At 43.3% G+C, this 20,142-nt stretch overlaps 1 protein-coding gene across 1 annotated transcript; it reads left to right on the top strand.

Moving 5' to 3' along the window:
- The first annotated feature begins 17,054 nt into the window (after window positions 1-17,054).
- LOC132637334 (GCN5-related N-acetyltransferase 8-like) lies at window positions 17,055-17,642 on the top strand. The gene has a single exon (XM_060354440.1). The coding sequence runs from the start codon at window positions 17,055-17,057 to the stop codon at window positions 17,640-17,642; it is 588 nt and encodes a 195-aa protein (XP_060210423.1).
- Window positions 17,643-20,142: the final 2,500 nt, after the last annotated feature.

Below are 20,142 nucleotides of genomic sequence, written 5' to 3'. Positions count from 1 at the left end.
TGCAAACCCCTTCAAAAAATACTAACTTTTAGATGAAATATGTAATTTTGACTAAACTGCGCCTAATTAAATAGGTATTGGGATTTGATCATATAACACTTAATATGGGCAAATCTGGAAAGATAAGAATAATTCTTTCTTGATTTGATAAGTGGACACTCTTTTTTACTCAAGAAACAATGACAAGTGGACACTCTTTTTGATCCGGATGGAGTAATTGATACATAATAAATAGAGTAGTTTTTAAAAATAAATACAGAGTTGGACTAAATTAAGTTATTAGGTTCGAACTTGTACCTTCTACTTTACCTCTATCTCTTATTCTAGCTATGAATTCGGGAGACGCCAGTAACTTTGGTCAAATTATATATTTGTGCTAGGCAATCTACAAAATATGTAGAAATAATTTATTCAACAGCTATTAAACAACCTTTTTTAAAAATGTAAAAATCATCACTCGAATTTTTTAATGCGTATCTGATCAATCTATTAGTCTCTTAACTAGTGTTGATTTTCTACACCGATAGTGCAATCAGATATGGTATGACTACAACCACAGCGCCCAGCGGAGAAAAAGAGGGTAAAACAATGAATTATGGTTTAGTGGCTTGTTTTAAGCGTTAGTGTGATGACCCGCCACATCATCATGCCACTTAGGCGCTGTATACGATAAAAAACCGGATACGGGTCAATCCGGGGAAACTATGGATTGGAGAGGGAAAAGGGGCGAGAGTTCGTACGAGGACGTCACCTTTCCGGACAAGCACTTTGATCGAAGCCGAGTGGAGGCGCCATCTGACTCGGTCTCTAAGCCACCGAGGGTTCGGGATCTCTTTCCGAGGTTTTATCACCGTTGGTCCGGTCTCCGTGAGTCCGTTGTTCGTTGTGACCGTTGCTGGGACGCGTCAGTGGTATCACATCATGGTCAGCTACCAACTATGCGTGTATCAGACGGCGCCGTCAGTCACATCCCACCAAACCCGTGCAGGGGCTGTCCCTTTTATTACTATTTTATTGATTCACGTTGGAGAAAGCCCATGGGCTCATTACTATAAATAGAGTACTCCCACCTCCCTTAGGTCGGTTGGCTCTTCTTTTACTTTCAAGAACATTTGTAACACAATATATATATATATATATATATATATCCAGTTCTTGTTAACCCAATATTGATCCTGCCTATTGCAAATTTGTTCGTTCATGTTGAACCTCTTCAATCAACTCGTCATATGTGTAATCAGCCGGTATTTATGTGTCACACCCCGACTTTACTAGGGTGTGATGGGCACCCGACCCCATATCTGGAGCCGAGCGAACCCGCTGACTTTTGTTACATACTTAACTTCCGTAGACTCTTATATCAATAAAAAAATGGAAAACATAGTAAAACTTTCAAGAGATTTTTTTTTCCATCGTACTCAAGTCAAACAGAATCTGCAATCACATGGACTTTATGATATAGCATATTATCGACACTCTATACCCACGACTCTGCCTGCAAAGTCTCTAACATCAAACAAACATCATGGCTCAGATACTCTGACTCGGCAGCACTCCTGAACAAGTGGAGTCTGCCAACTCCGCTGGAACATCTTCTATAACGGCTTTAATACGTCTGGGTGTACCTGCGCGGCATGAACGCAGCCCCCAAATAAGAGGGGTCAGTACGAGTAATGTACTGAGTATGTAAGGCATGAATAGTGACATAATAAAGGAATATACAGTATGAATAATAACGGAATAGACATATGGAGCTTATCTTGGGACAGAAGTAACCTGTACATATGAATGTCGTTCAGGCAGATGCCATGCATGCTTAGTCCCTTTTTCAGAAAAACAGTACTTCTTATTTACATGTACAGGAAACAGAACATTTCAGAAAACGGTGTCCTTTATTTACATCCATAGACGCCGAGTACATCGGCTCTCCCACCCCCCTCCCCAACAGTGTCCCAACATATTATATATATATCACATATACAGACGCCGTATCCAGCTCTCCCATATCCCGCGTCCGGGCATCCCGCGTCCGGGACGAAATCCAGCTGAATCAGGTGGTGATATAACAGTGGCCCTTCCCCTTTTTCCCCATATACATATACATATTCACATTCATATACATATGTCATACCATTGGCATGCATGAGAGCTCAAAGAAAGTCATGTGTCCATCGGAGTGACGGAAGGTCGGTAGCCTCCGATTACATTATGGAACAACCATAGTCGCTTTGTCTCACCTTGAAGGAACGAGTATTGTGAGGCGAGACTACCAATGAAAAGTGTCATTATGAGGAAAACATCAAATAGGGTCATAGGGTACAGTTTCATATACCTAGGACCTTTAGAGTAGTCATTACCTGTAATAGAGTTGAGATATCAAGAATTAATTTAACGTTTTCATATTTTCCTTTTCATAGCAGAACATTTTGCCAACACATCTACCGTAGGCATTTTCTCGTCTTGGACTACATCGTTATCATTATAAGATCATATTCATCGTCTTAGTCATGGAATCATCTTTGTCATACTTATCATAGGCATATTCCCTTTCTTAACATCATCATTATCATTGTCATCATAGAAGTATCCTCGTTAGCATAGTTACAGTACTTGTCACTCGGTGAACGGGATAAGGATCAAAAGTTTTCTTTGGATTCTGCTTCAAAATAGATCAAACGGAACAATAAGGAAAATCCGGGGACCATGGGCCCACCTCGGGTCAAATGAGGCGGCGTACCAAATTTACATATGTTACATGTCATGGCGTTACTTGTGAGGGTTTTAGGGTAGTCGGGTCCTATTTATGCGGGTTCTAGAGGTTTAGGAAATTCTTCCAACATTTTGCACACTTTTTAGTTCAATTCTACTGATTGAAAAAGAGAAAACTTTAGGCGCGGATTCCGGAGGGTAGAGTTATTCCCGAGGCTCATGTCCAACATATTCCGTCTAAGACATGTCATAGAAAGAAGGGTGAAGCCTTACATACCTTTTCTGCTTCTTATGCGACTCCAAATTCACGTTCCAAATCCGCCAAAATCTACAAATTGGTCATGTTTACCAAAACTTGATTAGAGCCTTTAGAAGTTGATTCTTTAAAGTAACACTTTGTCTGCCGAAATTTCGGCAGCATTTCCCCTGTAAATGCACCATCCCCGAGAATACGGCTCGACCCCAAATCAACAACAACAATCCGGGAATTTGACCCGGCCACAATATCAACAACAATATTACCCATCATAATAGCAATATCGACAAGTAATTCAAAACGTCCAAACCAACACCCAACCTTACCCGAAACCGTTCAACTTAATGAATACAACAACAATGCCAACAATTATTCTAGCAATACTTCGATATCAAATTCAATTCACACAATATTTCGAGCAACTCAAACAAGGCTCCAACTCACCCGAAATTGCCTCCCAACCCGAGAGCTACACCAAACACATTCTTTTCCTCAAAATTCATAACTTACACCATCACCCCACACCTTAACAATACAATTCTCCTAAATACAAAATTTTTATAAAATTCACATAAATTTCCAAATCATCCCATAACCAACATAACATTATTTTAAGTCATTAAACTTACACTTCTCGTTATAGAATCCATAACGACGGCATCTAAAATGTCAAACAACATCAAGTTACCATAACTTTCCAAACCCTATTCCATTCGGCCACAACACAATCCATAGGTTTTCATGAATTTCCATTCTTTTCTACACATTACAACACATTACAACAACACATAATCATGCTAAATACATTAAATTCGCTATTCCTACACATTACACCCAACACACGGCCAAACTTGAACATGCAATACTTCATGAATTTCCATCATTTCCACATTCAACAACATGCACAAACCATTTATAACATATAAAAGAGATGAAACCTTACCTTTTTTTTTCTTCAACTTCCCACTTGGTTTAGGGTTGGTATATGACATCAAAAAGTCTTCTACTTGCTTCAACAATTACTCCATGTTGATGAGGACCTTCCATTTGGGGGAAATACTAGAAGAAAATAATTTATTTTGATCAATTTCCATGGCTCCATTTGGCCACCCTTGGCCGAAATCCCCCCTCTCTTCATCCCTTCTTCATTCATTTTTTCCAAGTCTTCTTTTCTTGTGAGAATATGACTAATGATCATATATATATTTATATATATATATATATATATATATATATATATATATATATATATATATATATATATATATATATATATATATATATATCATGTGAGGGGCACATGCCCTCTTTCTCTAGAATTCTCTAGGAATTTCTTCCTTTTTTCTTGAATTTTTCCCATATTGGTCAAAGAAGACTAATTGTCTTCTTATGAAAGCTTTGGCCCCATGTGTTTTTATTATTTACAATTAGCCCCCACTTAATATGAAATAACCACATGCCTCCCTTTCTTTCTTTGCCTAGAGTTTTCCTCTATTTTCTTAAATAAAAGGATAACCACTTAGCTTATCTCATAAGCTTTATCCATATGTCTTATTTTTATTTTGTCCACCATTTACCTATGTATATACACTTAAGCCCCTCGACATTCCTCAATATTACCATTTACCATTTTGCAATTTCTCCTTTTTGCCCTTAACCTTTCTCAATATTTTCATACTACCAATGTTCATAAATAATATTTATAACCAACTTGTGCATTAAAATAATTTTCGAAACTGGTCTCGCCCTTAACTTTCCACGACGACTTTGGAATTTCCAAACGTACAATATACGGGCTATAACATTATGCTCCTTATTTGTGTACTAAAAAGCGTTATTACCCACTCTTTGTAATCCATATTTAGGCCCAAGCACATATCCTATATCCACATACAAATTCAATTGGTTACCAAATCTGGGGTAAACAGTTTGGCGCCCACCGTGGGGCTAGGATAATAGTGGTCTTTGGCCTTGACTTCCACCATATTCATCGAAACCAAAAACTCCCTCTCCGTCTCTATGAAAACGGTCCAAATGGCTGACGTCGAGCAATCCGGTCATGTCAATAATACCGAGATAGTGGCGGAGAACGAAGGGAGCGGACTGCGGGCATTGCCGAACCCCGCTGATCCGAACCCCGTTGATTCAAGGGAAGGACTTAACCGGCAAAACACCGTAGATCAAGAGAATGCCGTTCCGCCGGCAACCGATCCTCTAAACACTCACCATTCCGTTACGTTATCCCGGGATAGGGTCCAGAGAGAGCCAGACGCGCCAAACGACGGCGTTAGCTTGCGTTTAATCTTTGAAATGCTGCAGGAACAAAGGGCAGCAATCGCCGAGCAAGGGCTAGCGATTGCTCAACTGCAGAGCGGAAATGGTGAAGCAGGGCCGGTAAAGTCAAAAGGTACGGATAAACCGGAAGAAACGGAGAATGAATGATCGAGAGCGACGGCTCCGGAGCTGGCTCCTCAACTGAGGTCCTAAAAATGCTCGAGACCTTGGCAAAACGGGTGGATTCGACCGAGAAGAGGGTCGAGACGTACAATTCTCGGGTGGACCAGATACCGGGGGCTCCACCTCTACTGAAAGGGCCGAATTCGAAGAGGTACATCCAAAGGCCTTTCCCGCCAAGTGCGGCCCCGAAACTGATCCCGAAGAGGTTCAAAATGCCCGACATACAGAAGTATGACGGCACCATAGACCCACACGAGCATGTGACCTCATATGCTTGTGCCATAAAAGGCAATGATATGGAAGAAGATGAGATCGAGTCGGTGTTGTTAAAGAAATTTGGGGAAACCTTGTCGAAGGGGGCATTGACGTGGTATGACCATCTACCCGAGCATTCGATCACTTCTTTCGAAATGCTCGCTGATGCGTTCGTAAAGGCACATGCCGGTGCGATAAAGGTGCAAGCCCGTAAGGCTGATATCTTCCGGATAACCCAAAGGGACGATGAGCTACTACGGGAATTCATCACCCGGTTCCAGAGGGAACGGATGGAGCTCCCTCTGGTGCCAGAAGAATGGGCTGCACAGGCCTTCACAAAAGGACTCAACATGCTAAGTTCGGTGGCCTCGGCCAAACTGAAAGAGAATTTGTTAGAATACGAGGCCGTAACTTGGGCCGACGTCCACAACAGGCATGAGTCAAAGATCCGGGTGGAGGATGATCAATTCGAGCTCCCTCCGGTAAGGACCAAAGTAAATAGAGGTTTCGAGGCACCGAGGAAGGAATATGAAGGCAAGTCTGAATCATTGAAAGAGAGGTTTCGGCCATATCCCTATACGGAGAAGCAAAATTTCAGGTCAGAAAAGGCAATAGAGAGTCCGAGCCATTTCTCGGGACGGGGCAGCAAGCGGGTTGAACGCCCGTCTAACAGTCGGGGACTCTCGTTTAGGAGCGATACCGGAAGTTCCGCCAGCAATAAAGTTCCTCCAAAAATTTCGGAGTACAACTTCAACGTTAGTAATTCGGGACTTGTCTCGGCTATTGGACGTATACCCGATGTAAGATGGCCTAAACCATTGAGGACGGACCCGGGTCAGCGAGATCCAAGTGTAGTGTGCGAATATCACGGGACCCACGGTCAGCGAACTGAAGATTGCCGCCAATTGAGAGAGGAGGTGGCCCGGCTATTGAAAAATGGTCACCTCCGAGATCTGCTGAGCGAGCGGGCCAAAAATCACTATAAGGAAAGAGAATCTTATCAAATGTCCGAGCTTGTTGAACCCCAACATACGATCAACATGATAGTGGGGGGCACTGATGCCCCTCGAGGGCCGGTAATGAAACGGACGAAGATTTCTATTGTCCGTGAAAAGCGCACTCGAGATCATTCGACCGAGGGATCTTTCTTCTTTAATGATGAAGACGCGGAGGGCATCATCCAACCCCACAATGATGCATTGGTAATTTCTATACTGGTCTTTAAAACTAAGGTCAAACGCGTTTTGGTTGACCCGGGTAGCTCGGCCAACATCATCCGATGGAGGGTGGTTGAACAGATGGGACTGCTCGATCAGATCGTACCAGTGGCCCAGGTATTAAGTGGGTTCAATATGGCAAGCGAAACCACAAAGGGGGAAATCTCACTGCCTGTAAATGTGGGTGGCACCATTCAGCAAACGGTGTTCTACGTGATCGAGGGGGACATGAAATATAATGCACTATTGGGCAGACCTTGGATACATAACATGAGGGCAATGCCTTCAACACAACACCAGCTGTTGAAGTTCCCCACGCCGGAAGGAGTGAAAACCATCCGAGGCGAGCAGCCCGCTGCAAGGGAAATGTTCGCAGTAGAGGAAGTGGCACATCGGCCGAAGGGGCCGGAAGAGAAATGTGCGATAGGAGGAGAAGTTCCCAAATAGCAATCAAAGTGCGTTGGGTTTAATCCGGTGCATGAAGAGGAACATTACGAGGTACCCAGATCGTTCGTCATGCCAGATGACTCGGATACAACCCAGTCGACAGTGGAGGAGCTGGAGCAGGTCATCCTGTTCGAATATCTCCCAGAAAGAAAGGTATACCTGGGCACGGGGCTCACCCCGGAGCTCAGGCGTCAATTAATTGAATTCCTCCGTGCTAATGCCGATTGCTTTGCATAGTCGCATATAGATATGACAGGTATATCACCAGACATAGCAACTCCCAAGCTCAGCCTGGACGGGAGGTTTGCTCCGGTAAAGCAGAAAAGAAGACCCATGGCGGAGGCTAAACACGCATTCGTGAAGGACGAGGTAACAAAACTTTTAAAAATAAGCTCCATACGGGAAGTGAAATACCCGGAGTGGCTGGCTAACGTTGTGGTAGTACCCAAAAAAGGTAACAAATTTCAAATGTGTGTTGATTTCAAAGATTTAAACAAGGCATGTCCGAAGGACTCGTTTCCATTGCCCCACATCGATAGAATGATCGATGCAACGGCCGGGCACGAGATGTTGAGTTTTCTCGACGCTTACTCCGGGTATAACCAGATCCGAATGTACCCGGAGGACCAAGAGAAAACATCCTTCATCACCCGGTACGGGACCTACTGTTATAATGTCATGCCTTTCGGATCAAAAAATGCCAGTGCAACTTACCAACGCCTAGTTAATGGAATGTTCGAAGAACAAATAGGGAAAACAATGGAAGTTTACGTTGACGATATGATTGTTAAGTCCCTGGAAACAGAGGACCATTTAAAGCATTTGCAGGAAACCTTCGATGTGCTTCGCAAATACAACATGAAGCTCAACCCGGAGAAGTGTGCCTTCGGAGTAAGATCTGGCAGATTCCTGGGTTTCATGGTGTCAAACCGAGGGATCGAAATCAACCCGGACAAGATCAAAGCCATCGAAGATATCGAGGTGGTGAACAACATAAAGGGGGTTCAGAGACTCACCGGGAGAATCGCAGCACTAAGTCGCTTCATATCGAGATCCTCGGACAGGAGTCACCGGTTCTTCTCCTTTCTCAGGAAGAAGAACGATTTTGTCTGGACACCCGAGTGCCAAGAAGCTCTACAGGATTTGAAGAAATACTTGTCTAGCCCCCCTCTACTGCACACGCCGAAGGCGGGTAAGACACTATTTCTATATCTAGCTGTCTCCAAAGTGGCGGTAAGCGGCGTTTTGGTTCGAGAAGAATCAGGTACGCAATTCCCTATCTATTATGTGAGTAGAACATTGGGGGACGCGGAGACCCGTTACCCCCATTTGGAAAAGCTGGCATTAGCACTGGTGAGCGCCTCCTGAAAGCTTAAACCTTATTTTCAAAGCCATCCCATATGTGTAGTAACTACTTATCCTTTGAAAAACATCATGCATAAACCGGAGTTGTCGGGTAGACTAACGAAGTGGGCTGTAGAGGTTAGCGGTTACGACCTCGAATACAGACCCCGAACGGCCATCAAATCCCAAATCTTGGCCGATTTCGTAGCAGACTTCGCCCCGGCCATGGTCCCCGAGGTCGAAAAAGAATTCCTACTAACCTCAGGAAAGGCCACGGGCATTTGGTCTCTGCATACGGACGGGGCCTCGAACCTTAGAGGTTCCGGGCTTGGTATTGTCCTTAGGGCCCCGGCCGGTGATGTCATCCGACAGTCCATCAAAACTGCCAAATTAACTAACAATGAAGCCGAGTATGAGGCTATGATTGCAGGTTTGGAATTGGCCCGGAGCATGGGGGCAGAAACTATCGAGGCAAAGTGCGACTAGCTTTTGGTCGCAAACCAGGTGAATGGCACGTTTGAAGTCAAGGACGAACGGATGCAGAGGTACCTCGAGAAAACCCAAGTGGTGCTTCACCGATTTAAAAAATGGACCATGCAGCATATACCAAGAGAACAGAACTGCGAGGCCGATGCATTAGCAAATGTGGGATCTGCGGTCGAAGGGGCCGAAATCAACCCCGGGTCAACGGTGCTACTATCAAACACGGCCATAGAAAGCGGACACGCCGAAATATATTCAAGAGGTTTGACTTGGGATTGGCGCAACAAATACATTGACTACTTGCGTGATGATAAGCTCCCAAGCGACCCAAAGGAGTCACGTTCGTTACGAACAAAGGCAGCCCGTTTTTGCTTAGTGGACGGCCAATTATACCGACGCTCTTTCCACGGACCCTTGGCTAAATGTTTGGGCCCTGGGGAAATGGAGTATGTGATGAGAGAAGTACATGAAGGAACCTGTGGCAATCACTCCGGTGCGGAAGCTCTGGTCCGAAAGCTTATCAGAGCCGGATATTACTGGAATCGGATGGATGAAGACACGAGAAACTTTATCCGAAAGTGTGACGGGTGTCAGAGGCATGCCCCGATGGTTCACCGGCCCGGGGAGTTGCTGCATTCAGTGGTCTCACCATGGCCGTTCATGAAGTGGGGAATGGACATCGTGGGTCCGTTACCTCGGGCACCAGGTAAGGCACGCTTTATCTTATTTATGACTGACTATTTTTCTAAGTGGGTCGAAGCACAGGCCTTTGAAAAAATCGGAGAAAAGGAGGTTATCAACTTCATTTGGGATCACATCGTCTGCCGTTTTGGCATTCCGGCCGAAATAACTTGTGATAACGGTCCTCAGTTCGTGGGTAGCAAGGTCAACAGTTTTCTTGAAGGGTTAAAGATCAAGAAAATTGTGTCGACCCCATATCACCCATGTGCAAACGGACAAGCGGAATCCACAAACAAAACAATAATCCAAAACCTAAGGAAAAGGCTAGAAGCATCAAAGCACCATTGGAGAGAAGTATTACCCGAGGTGCTGTGGGCGTACCGAACCACGACCAAGTCTAGCACGGGCGAGACCCCTTTCTCATTGGTGTACGGGGCCGAAGCCCTTATCCCCGTCGAGGTTGGCGAACCGACTCTCCGGTTCAGGTATACAACCGAGGAATTAAACGGGGAGGCCATGGCCGTAAGACTCGACCTCGCCGATGAGATGCGTGAAAGAACATTGGTCCGAATTGCGGCCCAAAAGCAGAGAACGGAAAGATACTACAATCGGAGAGCCAACTTTCGGCATTTTCGAGTTGGGGACTTAGTACTTCGAAAGGTCACTTTGCATACAAAGAACCCAAACGAGGGAAAGCTAGGACCAAACTGGGAAGGACCGTACAAGGTGACCGGTGTAACGGGCAAAGGGTCATACCAGCTGGAGTCCATGGATGGGCAATGCCTGCGCAACAACTGGAACGTAGCCCATCTAAAAAGATACTACTGCTAAGGTATGATCCTCTCATATACCTTTTGTTAACCGTACTGCCTTTTTACAGGAAGTCGAGGACGGCACAAAAATAGAATTTAGGACTGAAAGCACGTGTTGCACTCTTTTCCTTAGTGCGGTTTTGTCCCAAAATGAGTTTTCCGACGAGGTTTTTAATGAGGAAACAAGTACAACGTGCTACGCAACGAAGATAAAGGGCCAGAACTCGGACACCCGAGGTTACATCTTCCTAGTGGGGGCTTGGTAACACTCACCCGACCCCGAAGCTCGGACAAGTGTTAGGGGGGCACAGTACCCACATCAGAGCATGAAACGATAAAGAGAAATAAAGAAAGAAGCTCATCATTTGCCACGGCAAAAATAAAGGACGGCCACCGGCCACCTCCTCCGATGTAAGGACCAAACGATCATAATGAATCGTGTCCCATCCAGCATTTGCCACGGCAAAAACAAAGGCCGGCCACCTCCTCCGATGTAAGGACCAAACGATCATAATGAATCGTGTCCCATTTAGTGTTTGCTACGGCAAAGATACAAGAAATGAAAATTCTCATATGTACAAACACTTGCAATACAGAAACCATTACAATGACCGTATTTCGGCATTGTTCAATTGATACGCCCTGTACCGGACACTATGGCCGATATTAGACAAGGCCAATGAGGTCATCGCAAACCGGCCATGAAAAACGCCGGTCCTAGAGAAGCCCCTATCATGGGCACAAAACATTTGGTAAGTCCCACGGGCAGAATTAATCAATGACTACGGATCATCTTGTCCGAAAAATGGACCAATAATTCAAGGTAAAATAAAAACAAGCACTCAAACGAAGACACAAGAGGAGTGCAACTTTCATGTACGCAAAGGATACTTTTATAAAGAGTACATTTACATCAAAAGAGTACGTTTACATCAAAAAATCCTATGCTACTCGGCATGGCTAGAGGCAGAATGATCGGACTCGGTTCGTTCGGAATCATCCGAGTCGGACCCGAGGGCATGGTTGGCCTCCTCCTCCATCTCTTTGGCCTGGTTTATCAGGGCCGGAAGATCGGAGAATCCGCGATCGGCTTCTTCGAGGGTGAGTCGCCGAGACTTCCACTTCTCATACTCGGCGACAATGGCAGTATGGGCCTCGGCCGCTTCCACGCCTTTCCAGGCTTCTTCCAAATCGGCCTCAACTTTAGACAACTTAGTCACCAGCTCGGCCCGGCCCGCCACTGTAATAGTCCTCATATGGACAGCAGCTTCTAGCTCGGCCTTAAGAACATCGTTGGCACTCACCGCCTCCTCCAGCTCGGCTTTTAAGCCCTCACTTATCCGAGACCGCTCCTCGGCTTTCTCTTCGAAAACTTTCATGCGTTCTTTATACAGAGCGGTATCAGATTCCAGCAGCCGGTTCCTCCTGGCTAAGCTCGCTGCATCAGCTTTCACCAAATCAAGTTCCCCCCGGAGTTGGGACACGGTGGTCTCCAGCTCATCCAGCCTCGACGAAAATTGAGCTTTGTCTCGGCTAAGACAAATCTTCTCAGCCTCGAGGCTTCGGTTATAATCAGTCATGGCGGCCAACTCATTTTTCAAACGACGATTTTCGTCCTTGGCCGCATCAAGCTCGGGACGAAGGTTGGCAAGAACGGCGGCCCAACCCAACTCTTCATCCTTCTCTCGGAGGAGATGCTTGTATTTCTCCGTTTCTCGGCCTTGGGCATCTAGTTGGCCTCGAAGATCATCCATCTCGTGTTGGGCACGAATGAAGGCTTCGTTTGCCAGTACTACACTCTACAAAGAAAGCAAACGTAAAGAATCAAACGAAATGAGCATAAGGTCTATTGATATACAATGCTGGCCGAGAGTCTTACCCGGTTGCCCGCGTGCATGCCTTCGTTCATAAGGCACTGCTAGGTGACCCCGGTCATTTTACGCTTGTCCGAGTCGGAGACGAGAGGACGCAAATAACTTGCTACTCCTACCGGACGTGATAGAAAGCCACAATCCTCAGGGACGGTGATTACGGCCGATCTGGTCCTTCTTGGTTCTACGCTCGGGGCTGGGAAGATAGTCACCAGGTTGTCTCTAGAGCCAGATTCTGACTGTCGGTGGGCCGACCTCGTGACCCGAGGAATTGGAAGATGGCCAAAACCCGCAACTTCACCAGTAGCAGGAGGAGTAGTTGAAAACATATCTTTAAAGTCTTCAACCCTCGGGGCGGGGGTAGACGAGCTTGGCGTAGACTCGATGTTCCTGGCAAGGACCGGGGGCTCCGGAGTAGAAACAGGTTCGTGGCCGGGCGATGGGCGAGCCTGAATGGGGGCTTCGGTCTCCGGAACTGGAACGGTCCTTTGATCAGTTGCAGTGACAGCCGTTTCCCCGGCTCCTTTACTCCTCTGCAGGGGAGTATCTTCCGAGGAAGTTTCACTTAAAATATCGACAAAGTCAACCGACCGAAGAGGAGCCGGGGAAAGGATTTCTTCCGCACCTGAAGGAAGAACGGGAATCAAGATACCTTCGTTGATAGAAGGCAAGGACGGTTCGGAGGCAGTATCCTCGGGTATTGGGGCTGTTGACGGAGCCGGGTCAACCCTCCGAACTATGATGTCGGGCTCCGTTTCCTCTCTCTGGGGCCGGGCAACGCTTCTTGCCTTCTTTCGTTTGGACGGCTGCCCCTTTTCTGAGGGCCATTTTCTTTTGGTGGCTTCGGCAAGAACACGGGAGGAACCCGCCGTATCGAACGCGGACGCCGGTGCAGGGGAAGCGGCCCCCGACTCCGATCTAGATGCCACCGAGCCCTTCGGCAAACCTGAACGACAAAAGATGTTGGCAGGTTAAGAAAACTGACGACCTCGAATGGCTAAAGATGCAACAAGATCTAAGGAAAGTCGAATGTTACCATGATTTTGAGCGATCCATCGACCGCGTGACAAGTGGGCCCAAGTCCGGTCTTCATAGGGAAGCTGGTTGAGGAGCGTCGTGATCCACTCGCTCAGATCTCGGATAACCGGGGGAACAAACCCATTTGCTGCAAAAATTAGGAAAGGGCGGTGAGAAAACAATACCATAAGCGACTGAACAGGTAAGGGCGATTTCTCAAAGGTTCGAACTTACGTTTGTCGTTCCATTTCTCCGGAAAAGGTAGATGGGCTGCCGGGATTATGTCCTCGGTTTTTACCCGAACGTAGCGTTCTAACCACCCCCTGTCCCGATCTTCGTCCATCTTCGAGAAGAACGGGTTCCGGCTGCGCTTGGTTAGTTTTATGACACCGCCCCGGAATATTCTTGGGGAATACAGGCGTATTAGGTGGCCCAGTGAGAATTATCTCTCGGCTCTGTTGGCTAGCAACCGGAGGCAAGCAACGACCCTCCAAACAATTGGGCCGATCTGCGCCAAAGTCACACCATAGGTCCGGCACATATCCAGTATGACCGGATCAACCGGGGGATCGAGCTTAAGGGTAAAGGGATAAGTGTATATGTACAAGAACCCTTCCCGGTGATCGGTAATGGATTCGTCTGGCCCGGGTGCAAAAACCCCTACCGGGCGTGTGTCCCACCCACAGTCTGCCCGGACTGTGTTGAGTTTATCCTCGGTTATAGAGGAAGGATATCGCCTCACGTCGTATCCCCGGTCTGAGACGGCAGAGGGTTTTTCCGCCTCCAGGTCTTTATTGAAGTTAAATTTGGCCGGTATAATATCCGAGGTCGTAGTTTCGGGGTTACTCTTTTGCTTAGTCGGGGACACAGCCTCGGCCCTCGGGGATGAAACTGAAGGAACTTCGGTAGAAGTGGTTTCAGACATGTTGAAGGAATGGAAGGAAAAGGATTTTGGGAAACAACGCAAAGGAAACGAAGGAAATAACGATTTGAAGAAGCAAAGAGCAGTTGGCAAGAATGATGACAAAATTAATCCCCCCTTCTTTTTCGTATAAACAAGAGAAGATTTGGCAATAAATTTGTAATAGAAAGGACGGATCTGGAACACAGAGGGAAGATGAAAAGAGAGGACAGATCGAAAAAGTGAAAAAATGAGGGAATGAGGGGCTTTATATAGGCATAAGGAAGGGAACGGTTATCGAGGACGGCCAATCGAGGATCGCCACATGTCACGTCATTAATGCGAAGTGACGCGAAACGACGAGCAAAAGGCGGTTGACAGGAACGGACCACCCGGAATAGGACACGTGGCCGGCAAAGGGGAAGACATGACGCACCCGTTCCCGCCAAAATAAGGAGATAAGGATAGGTCGTCCGGACGGTCGGATGTATGATTCATTCACTTCCCGTCACTCCGATGGATCGTTGGTCCGGGAAGCGTGGGGGCTATCTGTATACGGTAAAAAACCGGATACGGGTCAATCCGGGGCAACTATGGATCGGAGAGGGAAAAGGGGCGAGAGTTCGTACGAGGACGTCACCTTTCCGGACAAGCACTTTGATCGAAGCCGAGTGGAAGCACCATCTGACCCGGTCTCTAAGCCACCGAGGGTTCGGGATCTCTTTCCGGGGTTTTATCACCGTTGGTCCGGTCTCCGTGAGTCCGTTGTTCGTTGTGACCGTTGCTGGGACGCGTCAGTGGTATCACATCATGGTCAGCTACCAACTATGCGTGTGTCAGACGGCGCCGTCAGTCACATCCCACCAAACCCGTGCAGGGGCTATCCCTTTTATTACTATTTTATTGATTCACGTTGGAGAAAGCCCATGGGCTCATTACTATAAATAGAGTACTCCCACCTCCCTTAGGTCGGTTGGCTCTTCTTTTACTTTCAAGAACATTTGTAACACAATATATATATATCCAGTTCTTGTTAACCCAATATTGATCCTGCCTATTGCAAATTTGTTCGTTCATGTTGAACCTCTTCAATCAACTCGTCATATGTGTAATCAACCGGTATTTATGCTCCTTATTTGTGTACTAAAAAGCGTTCTTACCCACTCTTTGTAATCCATATTTAGGCCCAAGCACATATCCTATATTCACATACAAATTCAATTGGTTACCAAATCTGGGGTAAACAGGCGCCACGTGGAACTATTTTTGCCATGTAGGAAACTTATGTGGATGCTTACATGGAAAGGAGGCTAGCTTATGTAAGAAGGTTCTAGAGAAATATGGAGATTTCTCATGGAAGACCTTAGAACCTTATGGAATTGCATAGAAAGTCCTTAGAATAGTCTAGTTGTGTAGAGATTTCTAGAATAGGGGCTTATTGGTAAATATGTAGGGACTTGTATAATAATTATTATTTACATACTAGTCCATAGGTGAGTGGTATAAATAGGAGGTCATTTATTTGTAAACCATCAAGCAAAAAATCAATCAAGTCTTCTTTAATAAAAAACTTCCTTTTAGCAAATTTCTCTTGTCTTATTCACCTACTATTCCCTTAGTGATCTTGAGTGTAGTAATCTAGGCTGACTTGGCATAGCAAGATCGTGAGCAAGTTGTGCAAGAACGTGAGCGAGTTGTCAAGTGCCGCACGTGCGCTTAGTTGAAGACTAAGGACGTGACATTAGGCTCAATTGACGATAAACATGAGTAGGGTAGCTTGGGATGAGTAAAGTACACGTACGTATAGTATGTTATTTTACGTATACTGATTATATTCACCAAGAGTAAGCATAGCATCTATCATGATTAGTCACAAGATTAAATAATTAATCTTAGTCTAATTAATCCATGTCGCTGCTGCATTTAGCTGGATTTCACTTCAAGTGTTAACTACGTAAAAGGAAATAAAGAAACATCAAACGTCTCCTATAAAGTACGTAAGTTATATACGCTGATGTTGTGAATTTTTTTTACATACGACCAATGTAGTTTAACATGCGAGATTATCTTTTTACTATTTTCATAAGTAATCAATTACTTGTAAGAAATCAGGTCATCCAAAAGATACTTATAGATAAGCATTTTTAAAATAGCGATTTGTAATCTTAAAATAAGACAAATTACCTGCTATAATAAGTAAAAGTGAACCGATTGAGCAAAATTTCTTAAACTGATGTTGTATATAACTTAAATTTGTAGTATAATTACCTCAAATGAAATGATTATATAATTAAGTGTTTTTTATACTTCTGGTAGATAGACTTAAAACTCATGCTATAAATAACCTTTCTAGCTAGTCACAATATCATCACAAACCAACTTTAGCCATATATACTTGCCAACTTCTCTCAGCTTTAAAGAATTGAACCACCAACAAGATCATATTCAATCTTCATGGAATACTCAACTCACATAGCTTCAAGTACCTTCATCAACTCCTTTCAACCCAAAGAAAAAAACACCATCTTCAACCACCAAATTTCAGCCAGAATCCGCCTAGCAACCGAACTAGACGTGCCACGTCTTCACAAACTCGTTACACAAATGGCAGAATATCATGGCCTATCAGAAATATTCACTACCACAGAAACATCACTTTGCAACAATTTATTCAAATCATCAAATCCTCCTTTTCATTCTCCCACAGCCCTCATCCTAGAAATTTCTCCCAACCCTTTTCCTATAACCACAAAATTATCCGACCTTAGTACTAATTTCATCCCTATTATCAAGAACAATTGCAATCTTGATAATTTGGAAATTTCGGACCCCGAACTCGAGACTTTTAAGTCCAAATTTAATGGCGAGAATAATAATTGCAACGTTTATGTAGCGGGTCATGTGATTGTTTTTCCTAGCTACAATGGTTTTTTTGAGAAGCCTGGTTTATATTTAGACCAAATGTTTGTGAGGAAGTGTTATAGGGGGATGAGGTTTGGAAAAATGTTATTTTCTGCCGTTGCATCGCAAGCTGAGAAAATGGGAATGGGGATGGTTGATTGGCTTGTGGCTGATTGGAATGAAGAAAGTATTAATTTCTATGAGAAAATGGGGGCTCATTATATTCCGGAATATAGGCTTTGTAAATTGTATGGAGATCAGCTTCAACAATATGCCAAGAAATCTGATTGATGATCACTTTTTCATCTTCTTAATTACTACTAGTAGTTCTTTTGTTTAATTTTCTCTAAGCTTTGTTGTACTATTATTATTTCAGAATTGATGTAAGTTTAAGCAGTACCCGTACATTGATTCGATAGGTACTTATGTTTATGAGAAATATTAGTGATATAATACGACCTTCTTTGGAAAGAACCTATTGACACACAAATCAGGTTGTTCAGATTTTTCTAGGAATGTATCCCGACTTTTTTTTTTTTTTTTTTTATGGTTAAATAACTTTGTCTCCATTGATTAGTTATGTGCAAAAAGTTACATATTTTATACGTGATTATTGAGATTGGATTACTCTACGTCCTAACCAAAAACAAAAAGCAGAAAATTCAACGTGGATCACAACTATTTGAGCAGTTGGTTTAAACTCGGGGTGTACAAAGTAAACCGACAAACCGCACCAAACCGATAAATCGAGTCAAATTGAGAAAAATACCCGACTAGTAGTTTGGTTTGACTTGGTTTGGTGTTGGAAAAAAACCCCGATCATAATTGGTTTGGTTTGGTTTTAACTAAAAAAAGTCAAACCGAATCAAACCAACCCGACATTACATGTATTCAATTTTTAAAATATTTTATACATAAACATATTTATTTGTAATGTAATTTATAAATATTTCTTAAATTTTTTCTTACTTTTTTATTATTATCATATTATTCATGCTTGAACTTAGAATTTTGAATGTCAATAAGTTTTATATCCTATGGATGTTAGTAACTCAAATAAAGTCTAAACCAAAACCAACTCAACACTAATGCTAGCAAAAGAAATTCAATTTACCACTAGGAATGACAATAATGTTGGATATCTATTCTTTAGTTTTGCATAATTGATTTAGAGAGTGAAAATACATAATTTAAGTTTTTTTCTTTGTCATGTAATTAATACTTATTAGCCGTACTTATTTTAGCATGACTTAAAGCCCGTTTGGATTGGCTTATAAGCTGTTTTCAGCTTTTTTGAGTGTTTGACTGGCCAGCTTAAAGTCATTTTGTGCTTAAAATAAACTCAAAAAAATAATTGGGCCCATTTGACTTATAGCCTGTTTGGCCAAACTTATTTTCCCCCCAAAAGTACTTATTTTTTCAATAAGTACTTATTTGAAAAAAAGTGAGGTGTTTGGCTAAGCTTGGGAGAAAATAAGTGCTTCTGGGGAGTAGCAGAAGCAGTTTTTCAGAAGCTAAAAAAACAGCTTTTGCCCAAAAGCACTTTTTCGAAAAGTACTTTTGAGAAACATACAAATAGAAGCACTTTTTAAAAGTTTGGTCAAACACTAATTGTTGCTCAAAAGTGTTTTTATAATTAATTGGCCAAACACAAACTGTTTGTCGCTAAAAGTGCTTTTTTGAAAAGTACTTTTTAAAATAAGCTGATTTTAGAAGCTTGGCCAAACAGGCTATTAGCTTATCTAAAGCAGCTTATAAGCTGAAAACAGCTTATAAGCAAAAAAAAAAAAAGTTAGACTACCCAACTTATTTTTTTTAGCTTATAAGCTGTTTGCAGCTTATAGACATAAGCCCATCCAAACAGGCTCTTAGTATTTTTAGATTATGGTCATTTTCTTTATGGCTTGTTAATTAGCTATTTATTTTAACCGATTTTATTAGTTTTTGTTGAATATTTTAATACAATGTCATCACTCTTCTCACATTTTGTGTTATTTTCTTAAGAAACACCTTAATTATATAGTTGTATCTTACTAGGACTAAAGAAATATTTGAAGTAAAAGTTATATGGTTTGTATCAAGACTATTCCGGAAAAAAAAAATCGAAAAATCCGAGAAAACCGAATAACCCGAGGTTGAAAATCCCAAATTTTATTGGTTTGGTTTGATGTTTAAAAAATTCGAACCAATCCGATCCATGTACACCTTAGACTGTTTGATTTTGTAGGACGGTAAATTCCACCTGTCCATGTTAATTAGGTCCCCTGATGTTCTTGGGGAGAATAGCAAAAGAGTTAGAACACCTGGATTTCATCGTTCAAATTAGCTAATCTGTCTGTAGGTCGATTGGCCGATTGGCTTTTCTGAAACAGTGACTGATCTTGAATTCAGGTTTTTCAACTAAGTTCTGAAGGTCATTTAAATAGCTAGGAATTCACCAGGGAACTTCCCACTCTCTCTTTATGCATTTAGTTAGTAAATTTTTCATACAATCAACTTTTTTTTCCTCGAATTTACTTGTTTGATATTTCGTCTATAGGAAACAATCTCTCTAATACCTCCAAAGATAGGGGAGGGTATGCGTATCCTCTATCCTCTCCAGATCCACTTGTGAGATTATACTAATTATGTTGTTGTTGTAGTACTTGTTTGATATTCCGATTTTAAAGCTTTAAATGTTTTATATGATGTGCTCCTACAGCTATGCGGAAAACAATATTTTAAGAACGGAAAAGGGTCAAAATTACCCTTGAACTTTGAAAAATAGTTCATCTATGCCCTTCGTTATACT

Source organism: Lycium barbarum, chromosome 4 (assembly GCF_019175385.1).
Source record: "Lycium barbarum isolate Lr01 chromosome 4, ASM1917538v2, whole genome shotgun sequence".
Taxonomy (NCBI): Eukaryota; Viridiplantae; Streptophyta; class Magnoliopsida; order Solanales; family Solanaceae; genus Lycium; species Lycium barbarum.
Note: the sequence above shows the minus strand (reverse complement) of the source record. Positions and strands in the feature narration are given on the sequence as shown.

Excerpts from the sequence above, each read along its gene's own strand:
- LOC132637334 (XM_060354440.1), top strand. The coding sequence starts at position 17,055 with ATGGCAGAATATCATGGCCTATCAGAAATATTCACTACCACAGAAACA.